The 22,500-nt window shown below is 35.6% G+C and overlaps 2 protein-coding genes across 3 annotated transcripts in view; one reads left to right on the top strand and one right to left on the bottom strand.

The window, feature by feature from the left end:
* LOC143038833 (opioid-binding protein/cell adhesion molecule-like) overlaps positions 1 to 22,500 on the top strand; it is a 363,047-nt gene that overhangs the window by 38,712 nt on the left and 301,835 nt on the right. The gene's annotated exons all lie outside the window — the stretch shown is intronic.
* Positions 16,536 to 17,051, bottom strand: LOC143039031 (uncharacterized). Its single transcript, XM_076208881.1, has one exon. It carries the CDS (start codon positions 17,049 to 17,051, stop codon positions 16,536 to 16,538), a length of 516 nt encoding a protein of 171 aa, XP_076064996.1.

The following is a 22,500-nucleotide window of genomic DNA, read 5'->3' as shown; positions in this document are numbered from 1 at the left end:
TACAGGACAGTAACAAGGGGTTGGGGGACAGGATAACGGAGGGACAGTGGAAGTATACAAAAGTGTCATAATTTCTTTAAAAACAGACTTTCTCTTTCACACACAAAATGGTGTGTGGCTTTGGTCCGTAGGGGCGCCCCATATAGACCCTAAAGCAGGGGTTCTCATTAGGGGTGAAATTCACCCCCAGGGGGGAATTTTGGGATTTCTGGGGATGAATTGTGACCACAGTCAGCTTACGGGGTGAGGAAAGCAATTATAGGTTTTGGCCTATCTGGCCTGTCACCTGCGCTGGATTTATACTAATTTGGGGAAAATATATACAAATTTGGAAAAAAAATAAAAGGGTTTTTAGTAATATTTGCATATTATTTAGAATGTACCTTTTGAAACAGACAATCTTGGAAAGGAGGGGGGAATGACATTCTGACAAATGGTGAAAAGGGTGAATGGGCCAAGCAAGGCTGAGAACCCTTGCCCTAAAGTATCAACTGCATGCTACTTTGCCACAACAACATGCAGCCAATACCCCAGACGGGTAACACACACACACACACACACACACACACACACACACACACACACACACAAACACAAAAACACAAAAACACACACACACACACACACACACACACACACACACACACACACACACACACACACACACACACACACACACACACACACACACACATATATATATATATATATATATATATATATATATATATATATATATATATATATATATATTGCAAAAATAATCACAATCACGCGTGACAAAAATATATTGCAGAAACCACAGGGAAATTAAAGTCGGAATACTGAACGTTTTCGTCTATTACGACATCCTCAGAGTACAAAGAAAGAAAAAATAGAGCACAATATTTATACAGAAGAAAGAAAACTGGGAGAGGTCATAGCCACATAAAACCTTCGGACATTATACATACAACACATTCAATTACAAATGGAAATGTTAATGTTAATAAAAATACATATACATTCATATACACATAGAAATAAGAATAAGAGAGAAAAAAAAAATTAAAAAATAAATAAAATAAAATAAAAAGAACAAAAACCATGTGGCCGAAAGGTCCATAGGACAATTGGTACAATTAGGAAACTAGATACTGCTTTACTATCCTATGATATTGTTAAACCAAAACACAAGTAATATTATTATCCAATTGTACAAAAAAAAAAAAAAAAATTAACAGAAATACGAAAACTGGAAAGGTTATGCCACATAAAACTTTCGGACGTTATACATACATACACACTCATATACACAGAAATATTAATGGTAACAGTAAATGAAAAATACATACATAATCATATACACATGGAAATAATAATGGTAATAGTAAAACAAACAAAAAATACAAAAGAACAAAACCTTGTGGCTGAAAGGTCCACATGACATTTGGAACCATTAGGAAATTTGGTACTGTTTTACTATCCTATTAATTATAAAATTGTCTAGTTTAAATAAACCTAAACTCAAGTTAAAATTATTATCAAAATTGTTCTTTATGAAACAGGATTCAATGATGTTCCTATCTAAAGCTGAATTACAATCAACAATTTTCTTAACGTTGTCCCAGTCAATGTTGTGGTTTGTGTCTCTAACATGGACAAAAACCCCACTGGACATTTGGCCCGTCCTTATACTGTACTTATGTTGTTTCATCCTAATATTCAATTCTTTACCTGTTTGGCCAATATAACAGGAGCTACAGTTTTTACAGGGAATACTATAAACACATCATACATTATTACAAGGGGAATTTTTAATAAGGAGTTCTTTGATGGTACTGTTTTTGAAAATAACATTAATATTAAACTCCTTAAGGATGCGAGGAAGTCTTACAAGATTATCATGAAATGGAATAACTAAAAGATTTTTCTTACAAAAAGTATCTTTTTGGGTTGTATTGAAGTCTTATTTCAATACAACCCAAAAAGATACTTTTTGTAAGAAAAATCTGGAATAACTAAAAGATTTTTCTTACAAAAAGTATCTTTTTGGGTTGTATTGAAGTCTTATTTCAATACAACCCAAAAAGATACTTTTTGTAAGAAAAATCTTTTAGCAATTGATAATTTTACTCTTATTTATTTACTTAGCTTTATCTTTTATCTAAATAGGAAACCTTTGGAATATCTTAGTTTGTTGAAGGTTTTTGTGATGTGATCTAGTTCATCTTCCAAAAATTCTTCACTACAGATGCAAAAAGCCCTGAGGGAGAAGCCAATTATTATACCTGTTTTAGTCCTAATATTGTGTCCTGAATAAGAATGTATAGGGTCTTCTTTATTTGTGGGATTGCAGTCTACCGAAAATTTTACATTGTTGTTTGTTCTGTGTAAGAAAGTGTCTAAAAATGGTAATTTTCTGTTGTTCTATACTTCTGCCGTAAATTGTATGTTAGTTTCTTTGGGTACAATAACATTAATGTCATCATCGCTCTGATTTCCTTTAGAGGAGACTTAAACTAGCCAGGGCGCTCGCCTGATTTAGACCCCTGTGATTATTTCCTGTGGGGTTTTCTCAAATCCCTGGTTTATAACGACCATCCACAGACCCTGGAAGACCTACAGAATGCCATTCGCACTGAAATAGCCAATATACCGCTCACCAGGCTAGAGAGAGTAGACCAAAGCTTCCGCAACCTTCTGAATCAGTGTATTGACAATGGAGGTGGACATTTAAAAGATATTGTTTTAAAACTGTGTAAAAGTAAATCTCCCTTGATGTGTGACAGGCATAAAATTAGAATAAAGAATTGTGAAGTGTAAACAATTCATTATTTAATCCTCAAATCGGGAAGTTTCCGCGCCCCACCCTGTATATATATATATATATATATAAATAAATAAATATATATATATATATATATATATAAATATATATAAATATATATATACGCAAGGTTGATCACGAAGAAAAACTATTAAAGCAGAGCGCTTTACAAAGGATTACAAAGGCGGAGCATGCCGACAGGAGACCTTTTGATCCATATCTAGGTCGGATGCAAAAAAAAAAAAAAGAAAAAAAAATCATATTAATAATAAATTAAAACTATAATGTAAAAATTACAAATAAAACACATAAATAAATGCATAGGTATAGTTGAATAACAAACAAAAAGGTAAATAGTAAATGATTATAAATTGACATATAACTAATAATAAATGAAAATCAGACAGACAAATTATAACAAAACAAAAACAAATAATATAACATAAATTATAATCATTACAGCATCTTACTTAGGTATTTATCTAAATGATTCTTAAAGCTTCGAACTGAACTACATTGCACTACCTGTGCAGGAAGTTTATTCCATTCATTAACTACACGGTTGGCAAAGTTGCTTTCGTGTACTCACATCTTCAGTGAATACACGAAAGCGCTCTGCTTTAATATTTTTTCTTCGTGGTCAACCTTGCATTTTCAAGAACACACGCTCCCAGTGTTTTCCTGCATGTATGTATATATATACGTATATATATATATATATATATATATATATATATATATATATATATATATATATATATATATATATATATATACATATATATATATATATATATATATATATATATATATATATATATATATATATATATATATGTCTTGTTAAAGACCAATGCTAATTCAGTTTCAACTATCTTCTTAGTTGTTTTTTCCATTCTTCTTATATGTTTCTTATAGTCCAGGGGTAGATTAAACACAAGTCTACCGAGATCCATGGTATATTGACACTAATTATATAAATACAATCGCAAGCTTTCGGTTGTTACATACAACCATCTTCAGGCAGATAAAATGACAGGAAAAGGTCCATGTCAATTATGCTATGGAGTTACAAAATGACAAGGCTTTATGGTTCCAGTGAGGTGGAATTAGGAGAGGTTCGGGTCAGATCATAATGACTGCGAGGGTGGGAAGCTGGACGGTGAGGTGGAATTGGGAGAGGTTCGAGTCAGATTATAATGACTGGGGGGGGGGGAACTGGACAAGATGTCCGTTGATGAGGGAAATTATGTCCTGGTGTGACGGATTCTTTGTTTAAGAGTAAGGTGCCTAATGTGTTTGTTTGTATGTTGATGATTGGTGTGTGTTGTGAAATGTAGACTTTCTCCAGGATGTGTAGTTTTTTGTGATTGTTAGTGTTTAAGTATTTTGGTATTGTTAACTAGGTCTTGTCTTGTTGGATTTCTGTTGTGATATTGAGTCATATGTTTCCGTATGCTACCATCGCGGGCATGCATTGTGAGCCTTCGGCTAAGTGAAGTAGTGGTAACGCCAATATAATTCATGTTAGGCAGAAGTTTGCAACCTTCTTCGGAGCAGGAGTATTGGTATACCACATTCGCGATTGTATTTATATAATTAGTGTCAATATACCATGGATCTCGGTAGACTTGTGTTTAATCTACCCCTGGACTATAAGAAACATATAAGAAGAATGGAAAAAACAACTAAGAAGATAGTTGAAACTGAATTAGCATTGGTCTTTAACAAGACATGTCTACAAGAAAATTTACTGCCAAAATATACTAATATATATATATATATATATATATATATATATATATATATGTATATATATATATATATATTCACTCTCTACTCGCTTACTCTATTGGATGTCAGGCCGGCCGGCCCTTCACCACTTTCACTATGCCTCTCCAGATGGTTCTATCCTCTGCCAAATCTTTCCAGTCCTCTCTTGGTGCCACCCTCTCCACGTCCTTCTTTACTCCATCCATCCATCTGTACCTGGGTCTCCCTACTGGTCGTCTGCTCTCTATTCCTCCTTCCATCACCTACTTTGGTAGTCTGTCTGCCTCCATTCGTACGCAGTGTCCAGCCCACCTTGCTCTTCTTCTCCGTATTTCATCCTGAATGTACGGTTGCCGAGTCTGATCTCTAATTTCCATGTTATGTCTTCGTCTCCATTTCCCTTCTTCTTCATATACTCGGCCGAGGATTCTTCTCAGGATATTGTTTTAAAAAATTTCCAGTTTCTTCTACCTTTCTTTTGTCAGTGTCCATGTCTCACATCCGTGTATATATATATATATATATATATATATATATATATATGTATAATATTATATATATGTATGTATATATAATTATATATATATATATGTATATATATATGTACATATATATATATATATATATATATATATATATATATATGTATACATATATATATGTGTGTGTGTATGTGTATATATTTATGTATATATTTATGTATATATATATATATATATATATATATATACACACTGTATATATACATATATCTATATCTTTAGAATTCCCTTGTCCCTAATCCCTTTTAGATTTAAAACGGAAACATTTATTATTTTCTATATAATGTGTAAACCTAATGGAGGGGGCATGTAACTTAAACTTGAATAACCCTCTTTTTTGTTGTTCAGCATGTCCATTTACATATAATTCTTAAGTTCATATATATTTTTAATACGAATAAACGACTTATTTCTCTGAATGTTTCCAGTAAAGTTATATGTTCACTTGGGCTAACATTTGTTACAACGTGTAGGTTTTTTCTTTCAGGCTTGCGCAGAGCCTTTGGTAATGTCTCAGGAGGTATCATTCAGATCTTTTTCAGCGACTCCCAGAGGGGCTATTTGTCTGACGGAGGCGCATTCGTTGCAGCGGTACAAACATGTTCGCTTTATTCCGCGCGTTGAGCGAGCGAGGTCCTAAAGATGATAACGTGCATACTTATGTCTCACTATTGTTTCGGTCACCGTTTCAGTGTTTGGTTGAGCGATGGTGGCGTAATCAGTAGCGTGCTGGTCTCATGCGCACTTAGTTGTTTGTTCGAATCCTGCAATTCTCTCCGATTCCCAGCAATGACTGTTAAATGTCCCAACAGTCCAGACATATATGGTGGCGGTTTGGGTTGTCGCTACGCGCCTCCTGGTGTAAGCACCTTACCACTATCATATTCTGTCAGTGTAGCTATCATTTCGGTTTTATGATTATATGCTCACAGGGTATTTGGTTGTGTCATATATACGTGTAGAAAACATTGAGAGTATAAATGTTGTTGAACGTATAATTTGTAAACGTTGATTTTTGTTTTTATTTTGTTTAATTTTTTATTTATCTGAATCATTAAAAAAAAGATTCAAATATCATATTTCTTTTATGTACTGCACATATTTTACATTTACACCTTGAGTTAATCTTCAGTTTCATTCTTTCTTCCTCTATTTTTTTTTTTTTTTTTTGAGGGGGATATTAGAAAAATGCTTTCGACGTATTCCAATGGTGGTGACTACAAGTGCTGTGTTCGAACAACAAGCATGGTGGTGAAGTGTTGTGTTCGAACAACAAGCATGGTGGCGAATGTAGGCCAAGGTTTTGCGCCCCTCATTGCGGGGCCGCTTCCGCTGACTAACATCCTGCTGCAGTGGAGACCTGGGAAGAGGCGAGATGGTCATGGCGCGGTGTGGCGAGCGTGCTTTATGTTTGCTTCATCGTAAATACCGGTGCTTTCCTCTCGATTGTTGTTATCAACAAACATCCCAGAATGTATTCATTATGCTATTCTTATTTTATTTAGCAATAAAGATTATACTGTTATAGCATTTGAGTATCTTTAGATTGAAACATTGACCAACAGTACGAGAATATATGGCTGTAAATGAGAATGTAAAGAATTATACAGGAATTGTAAAGAATTATACAGTAACGTAAAGATTATACAGGAAAACTACGACGAATATGTAGAGAATATTCACGCTCTTCAGGACAATAATTGAAAAAATTAAACATCTGAATGCCTACCATTGAATATAATTTAAACTATCAGGTAGAGTATGAATGTTATTTTATCTCATAGCAACAACTACTTACGCACTTCGACGGAGTAACTCTTTACGTCATGTTAACAATAAGGTGCCTCATACACACATACACACACACACACAAACACAAACATGTGATGCTATATGCTCCATCAGCTCCGTGAATTCCCTAGAGTAGCGCCTGACGTATCTTCTTCCTATCCTTGGCCACGCCCTCGATACTTTCTTGGGCAGAGTTTTTTCAGACTTCTACCGCGGTACTTGTGGTGCTGTTGCCTTTTACATGCCGTTGGTTAATTTGTTCTATTTAGCTGTTTCTGTTATCCATATATCAAATTAGATAAACATAATGTTGACCATTTTTCGTCTGATTCTTTACAGACACACAAACCCACACACACGCAAGCACGTACCCACACATACACACACAAACACGTACACACACATGCACACACAAACACGTACACACACATAAACAGACACACACATACACAGACACACACATACACAGACACACACACACACACACACACACACACACACACACACACACACACACACACACACACACACACACACACACACACACACACACACACACACACACACACTCACACTGAAACTCACACACACACACACACACACACACACACACACACACACACACACACACACACACACACACACACACACACACACACACACTCACACACACAAACACACAAACTGAATATTGAAAGAATGCATAGATGAACTAATAGACAAGGTATATAAGGTAATGATCGGTTCACTCAAAGAAGGAAAAATACTGGAAGACTGGAAAAATGCCAATATCATACTAATATATAAAGGAGGAAATAAGGAAGACCCAACAAATTACAGACTGGTCTCCTTTGCAAGTACAGTAGCCAAATTTTGTGAAAAAGTTACTAAAAATAGATGGACGAAATATCTGAAGGAAAACAATACAGTAGACCCAAGACAATTTGGATTTAGACAGGGAAGGCCCTGTGACGCAAATTTGATCTGTTTCTACTCAAAACTACTTGATATAATACTAGAAAGGGATGGGTGGCCCGATTGTGCTTTCCTAGATTTACAAAAAGCTTTTGATAAAGTACCACATAAAAATATTAAGAAACTGGGAACCATAGGAGGGATATAGGGAAAAATATTGAAATGGATGGAGGATTTCTTGCATGAAAGGAAAATAAGAGTAGTGCTCAGAGATAAGAGTTCTACATAGGAAGAAGTGAAAAGTGGTGTCCCACAGGGATCAGTATTGGCTCCAATAACGTTTGCTATTTATGTATATGAAATGAATAAGGTAGAATGTTACATGAACTTCTTTGCAGACGACGCAAAACTGATGAGGAAAGTAAGTACAGAAACGGTGTTTCCGCATCTAGTGTGCTGAACTTCTCCCTCTCAACGACTGTGTGTTTCCATTTGAAAGCTATTAGACACCTTTTTGAATGTATTATTTACAAAGTTGGTTATAAAACGACTTTGTTTTTTGTTTATCAATTAGGGATGTATCGTCTTAATACATTTCTTATTCCTGAATGTAATAACTGACCAGTTTATAGACCGTCACTAATAGAATTTTAGGACGGTTGATGAAGAATGTTAAAGACGAAAAATATGATGAAATTAGACTGGAATATGATATAGAAATTGTATTTATTTTGTAAATATGTCTTGACACACGAATAAAGGAAAAGAATGAAAAGATAAAATTGACTAATCTCTGTAATGCGTATAAGGATATTTGCCAAAGTTTACACGATTTTTTCAGGCTCTTTCAGGAGTAACTATTTACATTGCCCGATTCTATTTCAAATAACGATATCTGAAGCAAGGATTATGTAATAGTTTTTTATTCATATGATTATCTAGTAGGAAGAAGTAAGCGAATGGGTATTTCTGTAGAGAAGGAATAAGATTTGGAGACACTTTTGGTTTGTGATAATACGGAGTGAATTATTTCAAATTGAAAGTTAAACTTTTCAGTACCATAACTCTCTTTTCTCGAGTTTATCGATATTTTCAAATGATATTCAGAGTAGGAGTAATCCCTGGTCATAGTTGTCCGTTTCGGGTTGAGATTATATATACCTCAAGTAGATAAACTCACCTGAGTTTTGCAATGACGGTATAGAGAAGTTAAAAATAGAATGTATGTTTATATGATTTCAGGGTTGAATTTTGCTAAACAACTTTAGTTCCATGGCAGCCAATTAGCTAGATACGGTAGTGTCTAGTGTTAAGAGTAAAGTTGTAAAACACTGGTAGAAAAGGATTTAAAGACAGATATACTTACTATCGGCAGTATTATTCATATTTCATAAGGAAACATATAGTATGGAAAGATGAAGAAACGGGAAGCGTAAAATTGTATGACAGACTGGATTTTTGGAACTTGTGTGGACGATTGTCACTCGCCGTTTTGAGGACGTTGGCATTCTCATCTCCCCGTCAACAAAGAACCCAGGAAGAAAAGTCCAGGAAATCAATAACGATAAAACGGAAATGTTAGGTTTATGGGAAAAGAATTGTGATGATCCTGCAAATTGGTGATGTGCAACTGGTTCGTCGTATGGAAGGGCCTTGAGGTTGAGCACTGAAGCATTTAGAAAGTATCCAAATCTGGAGAAAGTACCAATATTGGAAGAAAATAAGGTCCTGTGTATCTAGAATTTTATATGAAAGTGCATGCTTTACAAGAATAAAGTCGTTTGATGGAGCCCATAAAAAATATGGAATAAGTTGGCCATCCGATTGTTATCATGGTCTTTGTGATCCTTGCTTGAGAATATAACTCTTTGAAGAAAGTTAGGATGTCAAACCTTAGTAAATTGAATAAATAGAACTGCATTATCACGAGAAATTCAACGTTATCTGAACCACAAACTCTTGCAATTCTTGCAGATATCCATTTTATTGATTTTGCTTTGAACATAAGTTTCCGACCGATGGATATGAAGTATTTTATGCCAATGTTACAGTAAAATCTTTTATCAAATATTCATGGATTTTTAGACAAAGCTGTCCAGAGTGCGCTATAAAGGGGTTAACGAGAATAAAAGAGTGTAAAGGACATTGAAATATGATGCTCCTCTAACATATATTGGGTTACAATGAGAGCATAAGTTTACAATACTAAACAGAGAAACGGACTTTATTAGGACATACATGACTGAATCCCATGTATTTTTTCTGGATTTTTTTTTTTTTTAGTATTGATATACAGAAAATTCCTAAACAGTGCTTTCATCATGAATAGAATTGCTTAACATCCTAATCACTTTTACTGTCTACTGATAGCCCCCAATGTATATATATATATATATATATATATATATATATATATATGTATATATATGTATATATATATATGTATATATATATATATATATATATATATGTATATATATATATATATATATATATATATATATATATATGTATATATTATATATATGAAACCATTCTAAAGGTTAATAGAGAACGGCTTCATGCTTTGGTCATGTGTATCTGTATTTGATTGCATATGACAACGTTAACATGGCTGACAAAAGTCTGATGCACAATACTTTTATTACACATATTTGCAAGGCCTATAGGTCTTCGCGGCACACACACCTGAATCCCAGGAAGGGTTTTAATGGCTACATTATATAGACATATTAAGGTAAAAGTGGGAAAGGCGGCTGGCATCTACAATAATTGTGTGGAGTTGCTGAAAGCTGGACATAAGGCGATGATCTGTTGGTTGTGTGCCTGCTATATGGCAGTCCGGTAACATTCCCTCTGACTGAAAAAAAAAAAAAAAAAAAACGGCCGTCCTTATCTGAAAAGGGAAAGAGTATTGGCAGGACTGCAACAACTGCCACATATATTACAATCCTTAATATGCCAGGCAAGGTGCTCACTCCTATTGCTGATACAATTCATTCACATATGCTAAAGTTTCACAAGTCTGATCAGTCTGGGTTCACCCCCAGTAAGTTACTAAATTGGTGGTGTAGTGCATAACAGTGGAGGACATGTCAGGAAGTCCTTCGAAGGACTGGTATTGACCACTGTTATGGACTCGCCCAATCTGTATATATTTCGCAAGAGGACTAACATCCGATTGTTCCAGTCATTTGTATTCCCTATATTGCTGTATAGGTTTGAGGTATGGACAATGAATGTTCTGCAAGATTCAGTCTAAGCCTATTACCAGCATAATTCGTGGACATCAAATTCGGCTCTATGGGCATGTGACGCGTTCTCGTAATGCCTATTGAACCCACAGCATAACTCGTGGCTGTGAAAAGTCAGTCAAATCTGCCCAGAGTTGTTTGTAATAGGAATGGTGGCTGCATGGTGCTTGCTCTGAAAAAACTCACAATAAGACTATGCTGGGCGTTTGATTTGTTTGCAAACAGGGTAATAGGATTAAAGAAAAGAAAAGAAAAAGAAAGAAAAAGAGAAGAAAGAAAGAAAAAAAATATATATATATGAAATGGAATGGAAGGGAGCGGTTTCTATGCCTTTTTCTTTTTGGTTACCCCCCGTGTAGGGGGAAAAGCCTTTGGTATATGTATGTATGTATGTATGTATGTATGTATGTATGTAATAGGAATACCGCTGCAACTACTCATATTTTCAAAATAATCAGTCTAACGAGGGTGTCCATTCCCAATGTGTAAACTAGTGCAAATAGGTCAAAACCTACAACCTCCACTACCTTGAAGGTATATTGTGAAAACAGAGATAGTGTTGACCTTTGGATATATAATCACATAATTTGTAAATTTTACAAAGAAAGTCACAATTCAGAACCATTGCATAGTTTAGAGAGTGGAGCGATTTGGTTTTAACATCACGATTCCCCTTGTTCAGGGACTTTGGTTTTGAGAGCTGGGGACTATTGATCAAGGTGAATGTCCTTGATAACCTCTGCGCCTTGATAACCTCTGCGCACCGTGACTAGGATTCAAACCCACTTGTTTGACCTCACTAGCGGTTTCCAGCCGACCACGCTACCGTTGTATCACATCGGATCCCTTGTGCACTTCAGCAAGAGCGAGCACTGTAAGAAATATTTCAGAGTTGTTTTATTTCTCTTCGTAATGTGAATTTTGTGCATAAAAATGAACTTAAACTCATAATGACATCTAAGTTATACACAATGCCTAACTGCCTTGTTGTTTCAATACATTTGTTATATAAGACCTACACTGACATTTGTTTACCAAAGTACCAAGTACCTATGGTACTCCTGTTTACGTGAACATTACCAGCAATTGGCATGAGTTTGAGTGACGAGACTTAAAACACAGTATCTGAATGATTGTTTTGTGTAATATACCAATATACCTGAGAAATGGCACATGTAACGTGCTTATTATAAATTAAGTCATGTCTTGAAACAAGGAATTTTGAAGGATATAGACCATAGTCGGACATATGAGATACAGACTATTCATTGTCCTATACTTCCCATTCCTTAGTTAGTCCTTCTATAGTCCGGTCACAACAGACATTATATATATATATATATATATATATATATATATTTATATATATATATATATATATATATATATATATACCTCTACACAATACACACACACACACACACACACACACACACACACACACACACACACACACACACACACACACACACACACACATATATATATATATATATATATATATATAAAAATATATATATAAATATATACACATATACACACACACACCTAAGTCACCTACATTTCCAAAGCTGTCGTGACTGGTGACCTAAGAATACCCATGATATGCATCCTCAGATCTATAATTGAGTTTCGTAATCAAAGAGACTAGAAGAATCTTGAAACAAAGACAAACTTGAAAATGTAAAGAATTAACGCATCTTGTCTACCATTTATCGTTGCCTCTATCTACACTTTTGCTGATTGTATTGACAAGCCAAATTGTTTTAGGAGTAATGTTTTTATATTTAATAAAGTTGATTACGATGAATATAGAACTATAGCTTCGTAACTTCGTAGTGAGACGCAGTTCCTTTGATAGATTTTGTTGAAATTGACACTATATTCTGTATTGTTTATGTTATTACAGATAGATTCCTTTGTCTCCATTGAGCAGGGTTTATCTATAAGAAAATAAACCAGAATGGAGTGACACCATCAGCAAGATATACATTTACAAGACATACCTGTCTATTTATTAAAGATCTTTATTTAGGAGAACGTTAGGTGATTTCTTTTGGCTCCATTGGTGTCACCACACTAATGACGACGAATAAACTTGTCTCGGTTAACTCTAGCATTGTTGTCACATTTCTTTGATCTCATCCTTGCTTTGTAATCATTCTAAATATATGTTGGAACTTGACAAAATATTATGGTAGATCTTTCTTAAAAAACAAGGGTTTCTAAGGCAACTTTGAAGCTAACTCCTTCAAAGTGAGGGTCATTAGATTGCGGTTGTGCACTTTAACTGAACTCTCGAGGCAGCGTAATCTCCAAAGCTAAAACTCGACTTATAACTTGCTGTCAATGACCACACAAATCAACTTTACTCCTCTATTCACTTGAAAGAAAACTTCGTATCATAATATCGTATGAAATATAAAAGTAATAAAAGTGAATATTCTATTTCTAAAGAGAAGTCTTAAACAGTTACAAATATAAGACCCTAATTTACTTTATATTGTGAAGTGATTTCGTTCAACTGAAAGACCCCCAATTTTAGCCCTCATATTTTAAGCCGATCTTGATTAACATTTTCGCAAGTATTTGAGTCATATGTACATGTATATGTATATGTATATGTATATGTATATGCATATATGTATATGTATATGTATTATATATATATATATATGTATATGTATGTATATTACACACACACACACACACACACACACACACACACACACACACACACACACACACACACACACACACACACACACACACACACACACACACACACACACACACACACACACACACACACACACACACACACACACACACACACACACACACACACACACACACACACACACACACACACACACTATATATATATATATATATATATATATATATATATATATATATATATATATATATATATATATATATATATATTTATAAATTGTTTAAGACAAATGAGAGAGTGATAGGTGGGGAAGGTTAAACGAAGATGGGCTAAGAATACATTTATTGTTCTTACGTTTCGGTTATTATAACCTTCCTCAGAGAACTTGTTATAGAACATCTTGGTCACAACATTTATACCCGTAGTGGGGGAACTTGTGAAGCTTCGAGTGTCAGGTTCTTTCTAGCGCATTTATTATTAAGAGACTGGCTGCTTTAGATAGGCATATAAATCCTTCTCTGTCGTTATTATTTTCTTGGACATTTATATGTGCAGCTTCAACTGTCTTTCTCATCTTCTTTTGTAATCCTTTGTGTTGAAATTTTACACAAAGGATTACAAAAGAAGATGAGAAAGACAGTTGAAGCTGCACATATAAATGTCCAAGAAAATAATAACGACAGAGAAGGATTTATATGCCTATCTAAAGCAGCCAGTCTCTTAATAATAAATGCGCTAGAAAAAACCTGACACTCGAAGCTTCACAAGTTCCCCCACTACGGGTATAAATGTTGTGACCAAGATGTTCTGTAACAAGTTCTCTGAGGAAGGTTATAATAACCGAAACGTAAGAACAATAAATGTATTCTTAGCCCATCTTCGTTTACCCTTCTCCACCTATCACTCTCTCATATATATATATATATATATATATATATATATATATGAATATATGTATATGTATATATATATGTATACATATATGTATAAAGGCATATATATGTGGGGATGGAATGGGTGGGAGTGGATTTTATGCCTTTGCTTTTTGGCTACCTCCCTTGTAAAAGGGAAAAAGCATAAAGCATATATATATATATATATATGTATATACATATGCATGAGAAATCACATAAACTCGTAATTCTAAATATGTGGAAAAACCACCAAGGGAAAAAACAAAAACAAAAAAACTGATGACCAAGCGCTTTCGTCTATTCAGACATCCTCAGGGTACATAGAAAAGAAAAAGGACACAAGAATATATAAACAGAGTATGAGGTCAGAAAGGGAACTGGGATCCTCACAACCTTTCCCGGTTCCCTCTCTGACCTCATACTCTGTGTATATATTCTTGTGTCTTTTTTCTTTTCTATGTACCCTGAGGATGTCTGAATAGACGAAAGCGCTTGGTAATCAGTTTTTTTTCCTTGGTGGTTTTTTCCGCATATATACATACATATATATACATACATACATATACCAAGGATTTTTCCCCCTTACAAGGGAGGTATCCAAAAAGGGAAAGGCATAAAATCATTTCCACCCATTCCATCCCTGAATACACTCCACACCCCTCCACCCTCCCTCTTATCTGAGCACCTCCTGGATGACGGGTCATCCCTGCACCTTTTCCATTGCCCTGGGTTAGAAACAGTGTCGCAAGACACAGCACACCCACAGCAAGGCCGTTTCATTAAATCGGCGACCCCCCCTCTCCGTTCCCCCATTGCATAAAAGGAGAGGACGGGGAGAAATCCCTTCGGGCTGCGTCAAATTTTGCTCACACATACTACCTCACCCCCCATCCCCCCGCCCATTCCACCTCATGCAATCACATCATCCATATACAACCATTCTCCATTCACCCCTGTCCTCTGTCCTCTCCCGTCCTTCCTCAACAGACATTCCCCTCTTCCCCAAAGCCCCCTTCACCCCATCCATCCACCTCATCCTAGGACGTCCCCTCATGTTCACTCCCTCCACATCTGCCTTCCATACCTCCTTTACTAGTCTTTCTTCACTCATTCTTTCCATGTGTCCAAACCATCCTAATATTCTTTCATCAACCCTATCTACCAGAGAAGACATATATATATATATATATATATATATATATATATATATATATATATATATGTATATATATATTATATGTATGTTACATATAGATATGTATATATATATTATATGTAACATATAGACATGTACATATATATATATATATATACATATATATGTGTATATATATGTATATATATATATATATATGTGTGTGTGTGTGTGTGTGTGTGTGTGTGTGTGTGTGTGTGTGTGTGTGTGTGTTCGAAAAAAGCTGGAGTCCAGGAACCATGGTGTAAAAAGTGAAAAGCACTGGACTCAGAAACATGTAATTTAATCCCGACGTTTCGAACTCTGTAGGGGGTTCGTCCTCAGTGTCTGTTCCGCCCAACCTTTTCTTTGTTCCTCTGAAAGTGGGATAAAGAGTGGCGGATCTGTTTGTGCTGCCTTCGTCACTAGCCTACGCTTTCAAAAACAGCCTGCTCCCCTTCTTGTGGTTTTTGTACAAAATATTCGAGCCCTGCCAATTAAATTCATGCTGATGCTCATCGCAGTGTCTGAATATCGCCGAACTCTGGTTCCTCCTGTTCACAGCTCTGCGGTGTTCTTGCAGTCTCGTGGCCAGCTTTCCTCCCCGTCTCTCCAGCGTAGTGCCCGTTGCGGTCCTTGCACTTCACCTCGTAGACTGTCCCTGTTTGGTCATTCTTGTACTCTCAATCTTTGACTTTTGATATAGCACCGTGCAAGGTGTTGCATGGTTTGTGTGCCACATTGACACCATGTCTCCGAAGCAGTCTTGCCGTAATCTCAGACGCTCCCTTGACGTAAGGGATCGTCACCCTAGTTGTTGCTTGTGGCGTCGCGCTTCGGTCCCTTTCCCTTTGCGGTGCCGTCCATCTCTTCCCCATTTTGTTTGGGTAACCATTGGCCCGGAATACCTTTCTCAGCCTGTTCCTCTCCTCTTTTAATGAGTGATCCGTTGAACACACTCTCTCAGCCCTGCTCCACAACGTCTTCACCACACTCCTTTTGTGACATGCCGGGTGGCTGCTCTCGTAATTTAACAGGCGGTAGGTGTTCATAGACTTTCTGTAAACACTAGTGGATAAAGAGTGTCCGTTACGCGTCACCAGTACATCCAGGAACGGTAATTTGCCTTCCACCTCCTTTTCCATTTCAAATTGGATAGCTATGTTCTTGGAAGTGAGCTGGGTGAAGAAACCGTCCATCTCTCCCTCCTTCAGGACTGCGAATACGTCGTCCGCGTATCATACCAACAATTTAACGGATGTTGGAGCAGCTACTAGGATTACCCCCTCGAAGCACTGTATGGTAATTTCAGCTAAAATTACTGATAAGGTGAACCCATGGCAAGCAGAGTCTCTGAACCTATAGAAAACAGAATCCAGGCACAAACCAGCCACATCAGTTCCTCTGGCGATAGTTTCTCATTCTCCAGGAAGCCCCGCGTCCACTTCATTGCAGACATGATGGATTACTTTACCAAGTCTTGCGGTAAAGACGTAAACATGAATTTTACGTCAAACGAAACCATCACTTCATCCTCTTCCATATTGATATCTCGAATTTCCTCCAGTAACTCATTGGAGTTCTTCAACATCCGCGACGAGTTCACCACCAGTGGCCTGAGCTGTTTGGCCACCATCGATATGTATGTATGTATGTATGTATATATATATATATATATATATATATATATATGTGTGTGTGTGTGTGTGTGTATTTGTGTGTGTGTGTGTATATGTGTGTATGCATATATATGTATATATATATGTATATATATATATGTATATATATATATATATATACACACTTTTATGTGTATAAATGATATATATATGTATGCACACACATATATGATTATCATTCTTATTGTCAATGTAATTATTCTCTTACAATAGGTTTATGACAAGAGGTTGATTTTTTCATGTCTCAGTACAAAAAATATAAGTTTAACAATAAAAATTCATTTCAATGTAAACTGAGTACTAGTATCTTTCCCTCAGAATGCAATATTTTTATGTTTAACAAGTTTATTGTACATAAACGGTGCCATATATTGGATGACAAAGGGAAGGAAACACGGAACTCTAGAATAGTTCTACCCGACCGGTTTTGACTCGAGTTTTTCTCAAGAGTCAGTGTTGTTAGAAATACATAAGTGAGAACTTGTTGAGTAGTGTTATTCACCCAGTAAAACTATTTACAAAGCGCATGTATGTTTGCTGACAGCAGTTGATCGCATCCATAAACAAATATGATTGGGTAATTAATGAAATTGAAAGTGACGTAAGTCTCCCATAAACCCTACAACTTTAAGGCGTTTGATGACGGCAAAACCAGAGGAACAAAATAATTCAAGCGTTTCATTGAGTGCCGAGAGCTGATGACAAGCACACTTTTCATCCAGCTCCAAGACATTTTTAAACCATTTTCCTGTTTTCTGTCCTCTGACTGGTTCAATGCATTTCTTTTTCCTGTCTCTACAAACAACCTATAAAGTGCCCTGTAAGCATGGTATTGATAAAACATAAAACACACGATGACTCATATATCTAGTCATTACTTGAATTCTCATAAAAGAGGGATAAAGGTCATGATTATAGACTCCCCATAGGCTTTTAAAATGTAACGAAGTTGATTACTGTGCAAATGAAAGCAACGATAATAGGTCGAGGACTATAAGCAATGTACCGGTTGCATGAAATATTGAATGGCTTTCAAAGTGGGACTTAGGTTTTCAAAATAAGTTTTCTCACGTTTTCGTCCTCTACTTAGTCTGTTCAAGCTGATGTTGGAAAACCTGGGGATCCAGAATGAATTTGAAACAAACCTATATTGAATATGAAGTAAGGCTTAGAGTGGTAATTGGAGGGACTAGATCAACTTCCCTATTTTGATTTGGCTCGAACCAATTAGGCATAGACGAAACAGTGAGACGCACGCTTTAATGAAACTCCCCATTAGAATTCGAGGGATATTCATTTTGGCACATTTTGGTTTAGTACAACATAGGTGTAGAGTAGAGTATGTCTATAGAGCATACTACGAACCATAAGCATGAAAATTATAAAAAGTGGATAACTTAGGGAAAATATGTGTTGGAAGAGAAATTAAAAAGTAAAATATATGGGTGTGAGAGAGAAGAGAGAGTAAATTAAAGATATTTTCATTCTGCTTGGCCATGCAAAGGGTACCCTTACAAGTATATCTTCAAAGTAACACAATTAGAATGGTTAGTAGACATAGAGCTCATGCTCAAAAGAGAAAGACTGAAAACATGTTCATGTCATGACATGTAATGAAGCCAGAACAGTCGAATTTAGGTTGAGAATGTCTGAAGAAAAAAATGACTACGTCTGTACTGTCCAATGGGAAATCAGTAATGCTGAATTACAGAATGAGGTATAGTTGAAATAAAATTTACGACCGAGCCTTAGAAAGATGGCACAGAATGGCGCAAGGAAGTCTAGGTCTAGTATAGCTAAAATCTAAGTCTTGAGGGAGGTGATGGTAGTGTGCTCAATTCAGATTAAAAGAAATAAAATTATTTCAAAATCTTTTAAGATCTTTTAAACCTTAAATAGGCAGAAATGATATAGTTACATTGAAGAAAAGAAAGGGTAGAGTGTATTAGTGCACTTTTTATATTATTGGTAAGTGAAAAAGCAAGCTTATCAGTTCCATTATATATCTTGTATGACCCAAGTGGCTCATTACAGTATAATGAAGACCTTCACTGTGGAAAGCCTTGCGAATGTTGTAATTACGGTAATGTATCCGTTGGTGGTAACTAGTGAATATGTCTCACAATATCTATTTGAATTATAAGAACAGAAAAAAAATATTAGTTGTGGGCTTTAGATAAATTTCTATTGAGATATTTTCATAGTGAGTTGACATGGGGTGGGTCCATGGGGTGTTGTAGTAGGAGCATTGAAGCAAGTAAGAAAGTAAACTTTGGTTCTGCATAACCAAAACAAGTAGAAAGCATTCAGGAATCAGTGGATTACTATTGATTTTCTAGAACTAGCAGTGAATAAACAGGCCTCTTAAGTCCTGTTTTCTTCATGCAATTCAGCATGAAAATAAAGTTAAATTCGAAGTATCTATGAGTGTATGTAATTTTTTATTTATTTTGCATTTTTTTCTGAATATTTGAAAATGACAGGAATACTACTGAAAACCCTGCTTAACTGCTTCATCAGGTAATGCTGTACGGACCGATCCTTACAGCCAAAGTTTAGTTGCCAAAGTAGAATTTTCAGAAGTTCTTGCGTCCGCTTACAGGGCATTTTCTCCCCAAATGACTATTATATTAGTATTAACAGAAGCACTTCTTCCTAAACTATGCTACCCTTTCCGCCCGCAGAGTAGTCCACAAAAGTACCTTCCAAACTTTTATATTGCCTTCTCCACAGCAAAACAGTCATTTTGTTATCCTTTTTCCTCTTTGTTTTGTAATACAGGAAGGAGAACTGTTCTTTTGTTACAGCTTGAAAACGGAACATCTGAGACCGGTGTGTGTGCTAGAACTTACTCGATTCATCCTATACTTCAGTTCAAAGAAGGTTCATACTTTACAGTTCTAGAGTACAATAATAGTTTTAGAACATGGCTCAAAATTTTCAGATAGCTATTGCTAAGTTGAATGAAAACGAATGGTGTTAGATACAACTGAATTTTTAAATCACTTAAATTACGGAGCTCAGCAAGATAAGTTGATATTACTCGTTCCGAGAGTCACCTATTTGACGAAAACATCTGGTATGATTCAGAAAAGTATTTGTAAATTAATTGATCAAATTGAAATTTATATCATCAATGTCCCCAGACTATATATCCGACACACACACACACACACACACACACACACACACACACACACACACACACACACACACACACACACACACACACACACACACACACACACACACTTTTTCCTTGGTTTTAACCATTGACTTAGATAATGCATTATGTTTTGTTTGGCGTGCGTCATTCACATTTGAAGGTATCGCCAGTCCTAAGTCAATGTTAATCATATCTGTGTTCTTCAAAAATGTAATTTTTCCTCATGAACAAATCTAATTTCATTGTGATTTTCACAACTCTGCTCATTGACCGGCTGAGAAGAGATTAAGAGAGGACATCTTTCAGCTCTCCAAAGGGAGAAGTCACTATGACTAGGTAATGTAGCTTATGATGGATCGGTTTGGATCGTATGTCTACCAGAATTCAGAATTCATGCAATCCATGTTCATTTTACACATTCCAATATGTTCCATTCTACTGTACTCATATGACCTGTAAAATTTGTTGATATATTCGCATTTTTTCGCAGTAAATTTGTTTCATTTTCGTTTGAATGTGTTCTTCCAATCAATTTCTTTCAGTCTCCTTGTTTTTTACAATTACTTTTTGTTTTGTTATTTATACTGATATATTTATCCATTTACGCCTTCGAAACAATCACTTCACCCTACGGTTCAAACACTAGACTTCAAACATTGCACATATTTTCTCTTACTGCATTAAGTAAACGTTATAAAGACTGTCACATGAAATCACCTCATTGAGTGATGCCATCTGTAATATATTTTTTCTTGTGCTGTGGCTTTTGATTTTCCAATCGCGAGGTGTTAAGATGAAAGAAAAACAAATGAGTGACGAATAAAAGGGGATGGGTGGGTTGTCTCCATGCCTTGGCCGGCTACTTTCTTTATAAGGGGAAAGAATCATTTAGATAAACACCTAAGCAAGATGCTGTAATGATTATAATTTATTTTATGTTATTTGTTTTTGTTTTGCTATCATTTGTCTGTTCAATTTTCATTTATTATTAGTTGTGTCAATTTATTATTATTTACTATTTACCTGTTTGTTTATTATTTAACTATACCTATGCATTTGTTTATATTTTTTATTTGTTATTTAAATTATTATAGTTTTTATTTATTTATTATTATTATGATTTTTTTCGCATCCGACCTAGATATGGACCAAAAGGTCTCCTGTCGGCATGCTCCGCCTTTGTAATCCTTTGAAACCTTTGGTATATAGATAGATCAACAGAAAGGCTTATGGTAGGACAGAAGCTATTTTCACCTTGGTGAAGTATAAACTAGAACCATATGTTTCCATATGTCAGGAGAGCTGTTTAAACCTCATTACTTACGCCAATAAAGTGGTCTGGCATCTCCCACAAAAAATCTAATCAGTTTTTGTGTGCAAGAGGGTGGATTACTGTTGTAAATGAATATTTTTTCTACGATACAGATATAAACCCAGTTATTTCCAGTACAAATCTACAATATCAACGAGAAGTACTCATCGCATGCTCTAAATCATCAGAATACTTGGTTCTTAACTCTCTTTTTATATTGTAGAAGTGCATACATGCATACATATACCAAAGGCTTTTTCCTCCTACACGGGGGGTAGCCAAAAAAGAAGTGGAGGAAAAAAATACACTACGCAATAAGGAGTCTAAGTAAGGGAGGTAACTCAGAATATTTATGGTGTCATATGTATTTTATTATTGCATGTTTGCCACAAAGTGTGATTCAGCGTGGAACTGTGTCTAAAACACGGTAAATCGTCGCATTCCCCTGAGCTCCCCATCCCCAGCGATCAATAGCCACCACCTTAAGCGAA

Source organism: Oratosquilla oratoria, chromosome 25, assembly GCF_046742065.1.
Source record: "Oratosquilla oratoria isolate Oo_2021 chromosome 25, ASM4674206v1, whole genome shotgun sequence".
Taxonomy (NCBI): Eukaryota; Metazoa; Arthropoda; class Malacostraca; order Stomatopoda; family Squillidae; genus Oratosquilla; species Oratosquilla oratoria.
This window is presented reverse-complemented; position numbering and strand designations above follow the sequence as displayed.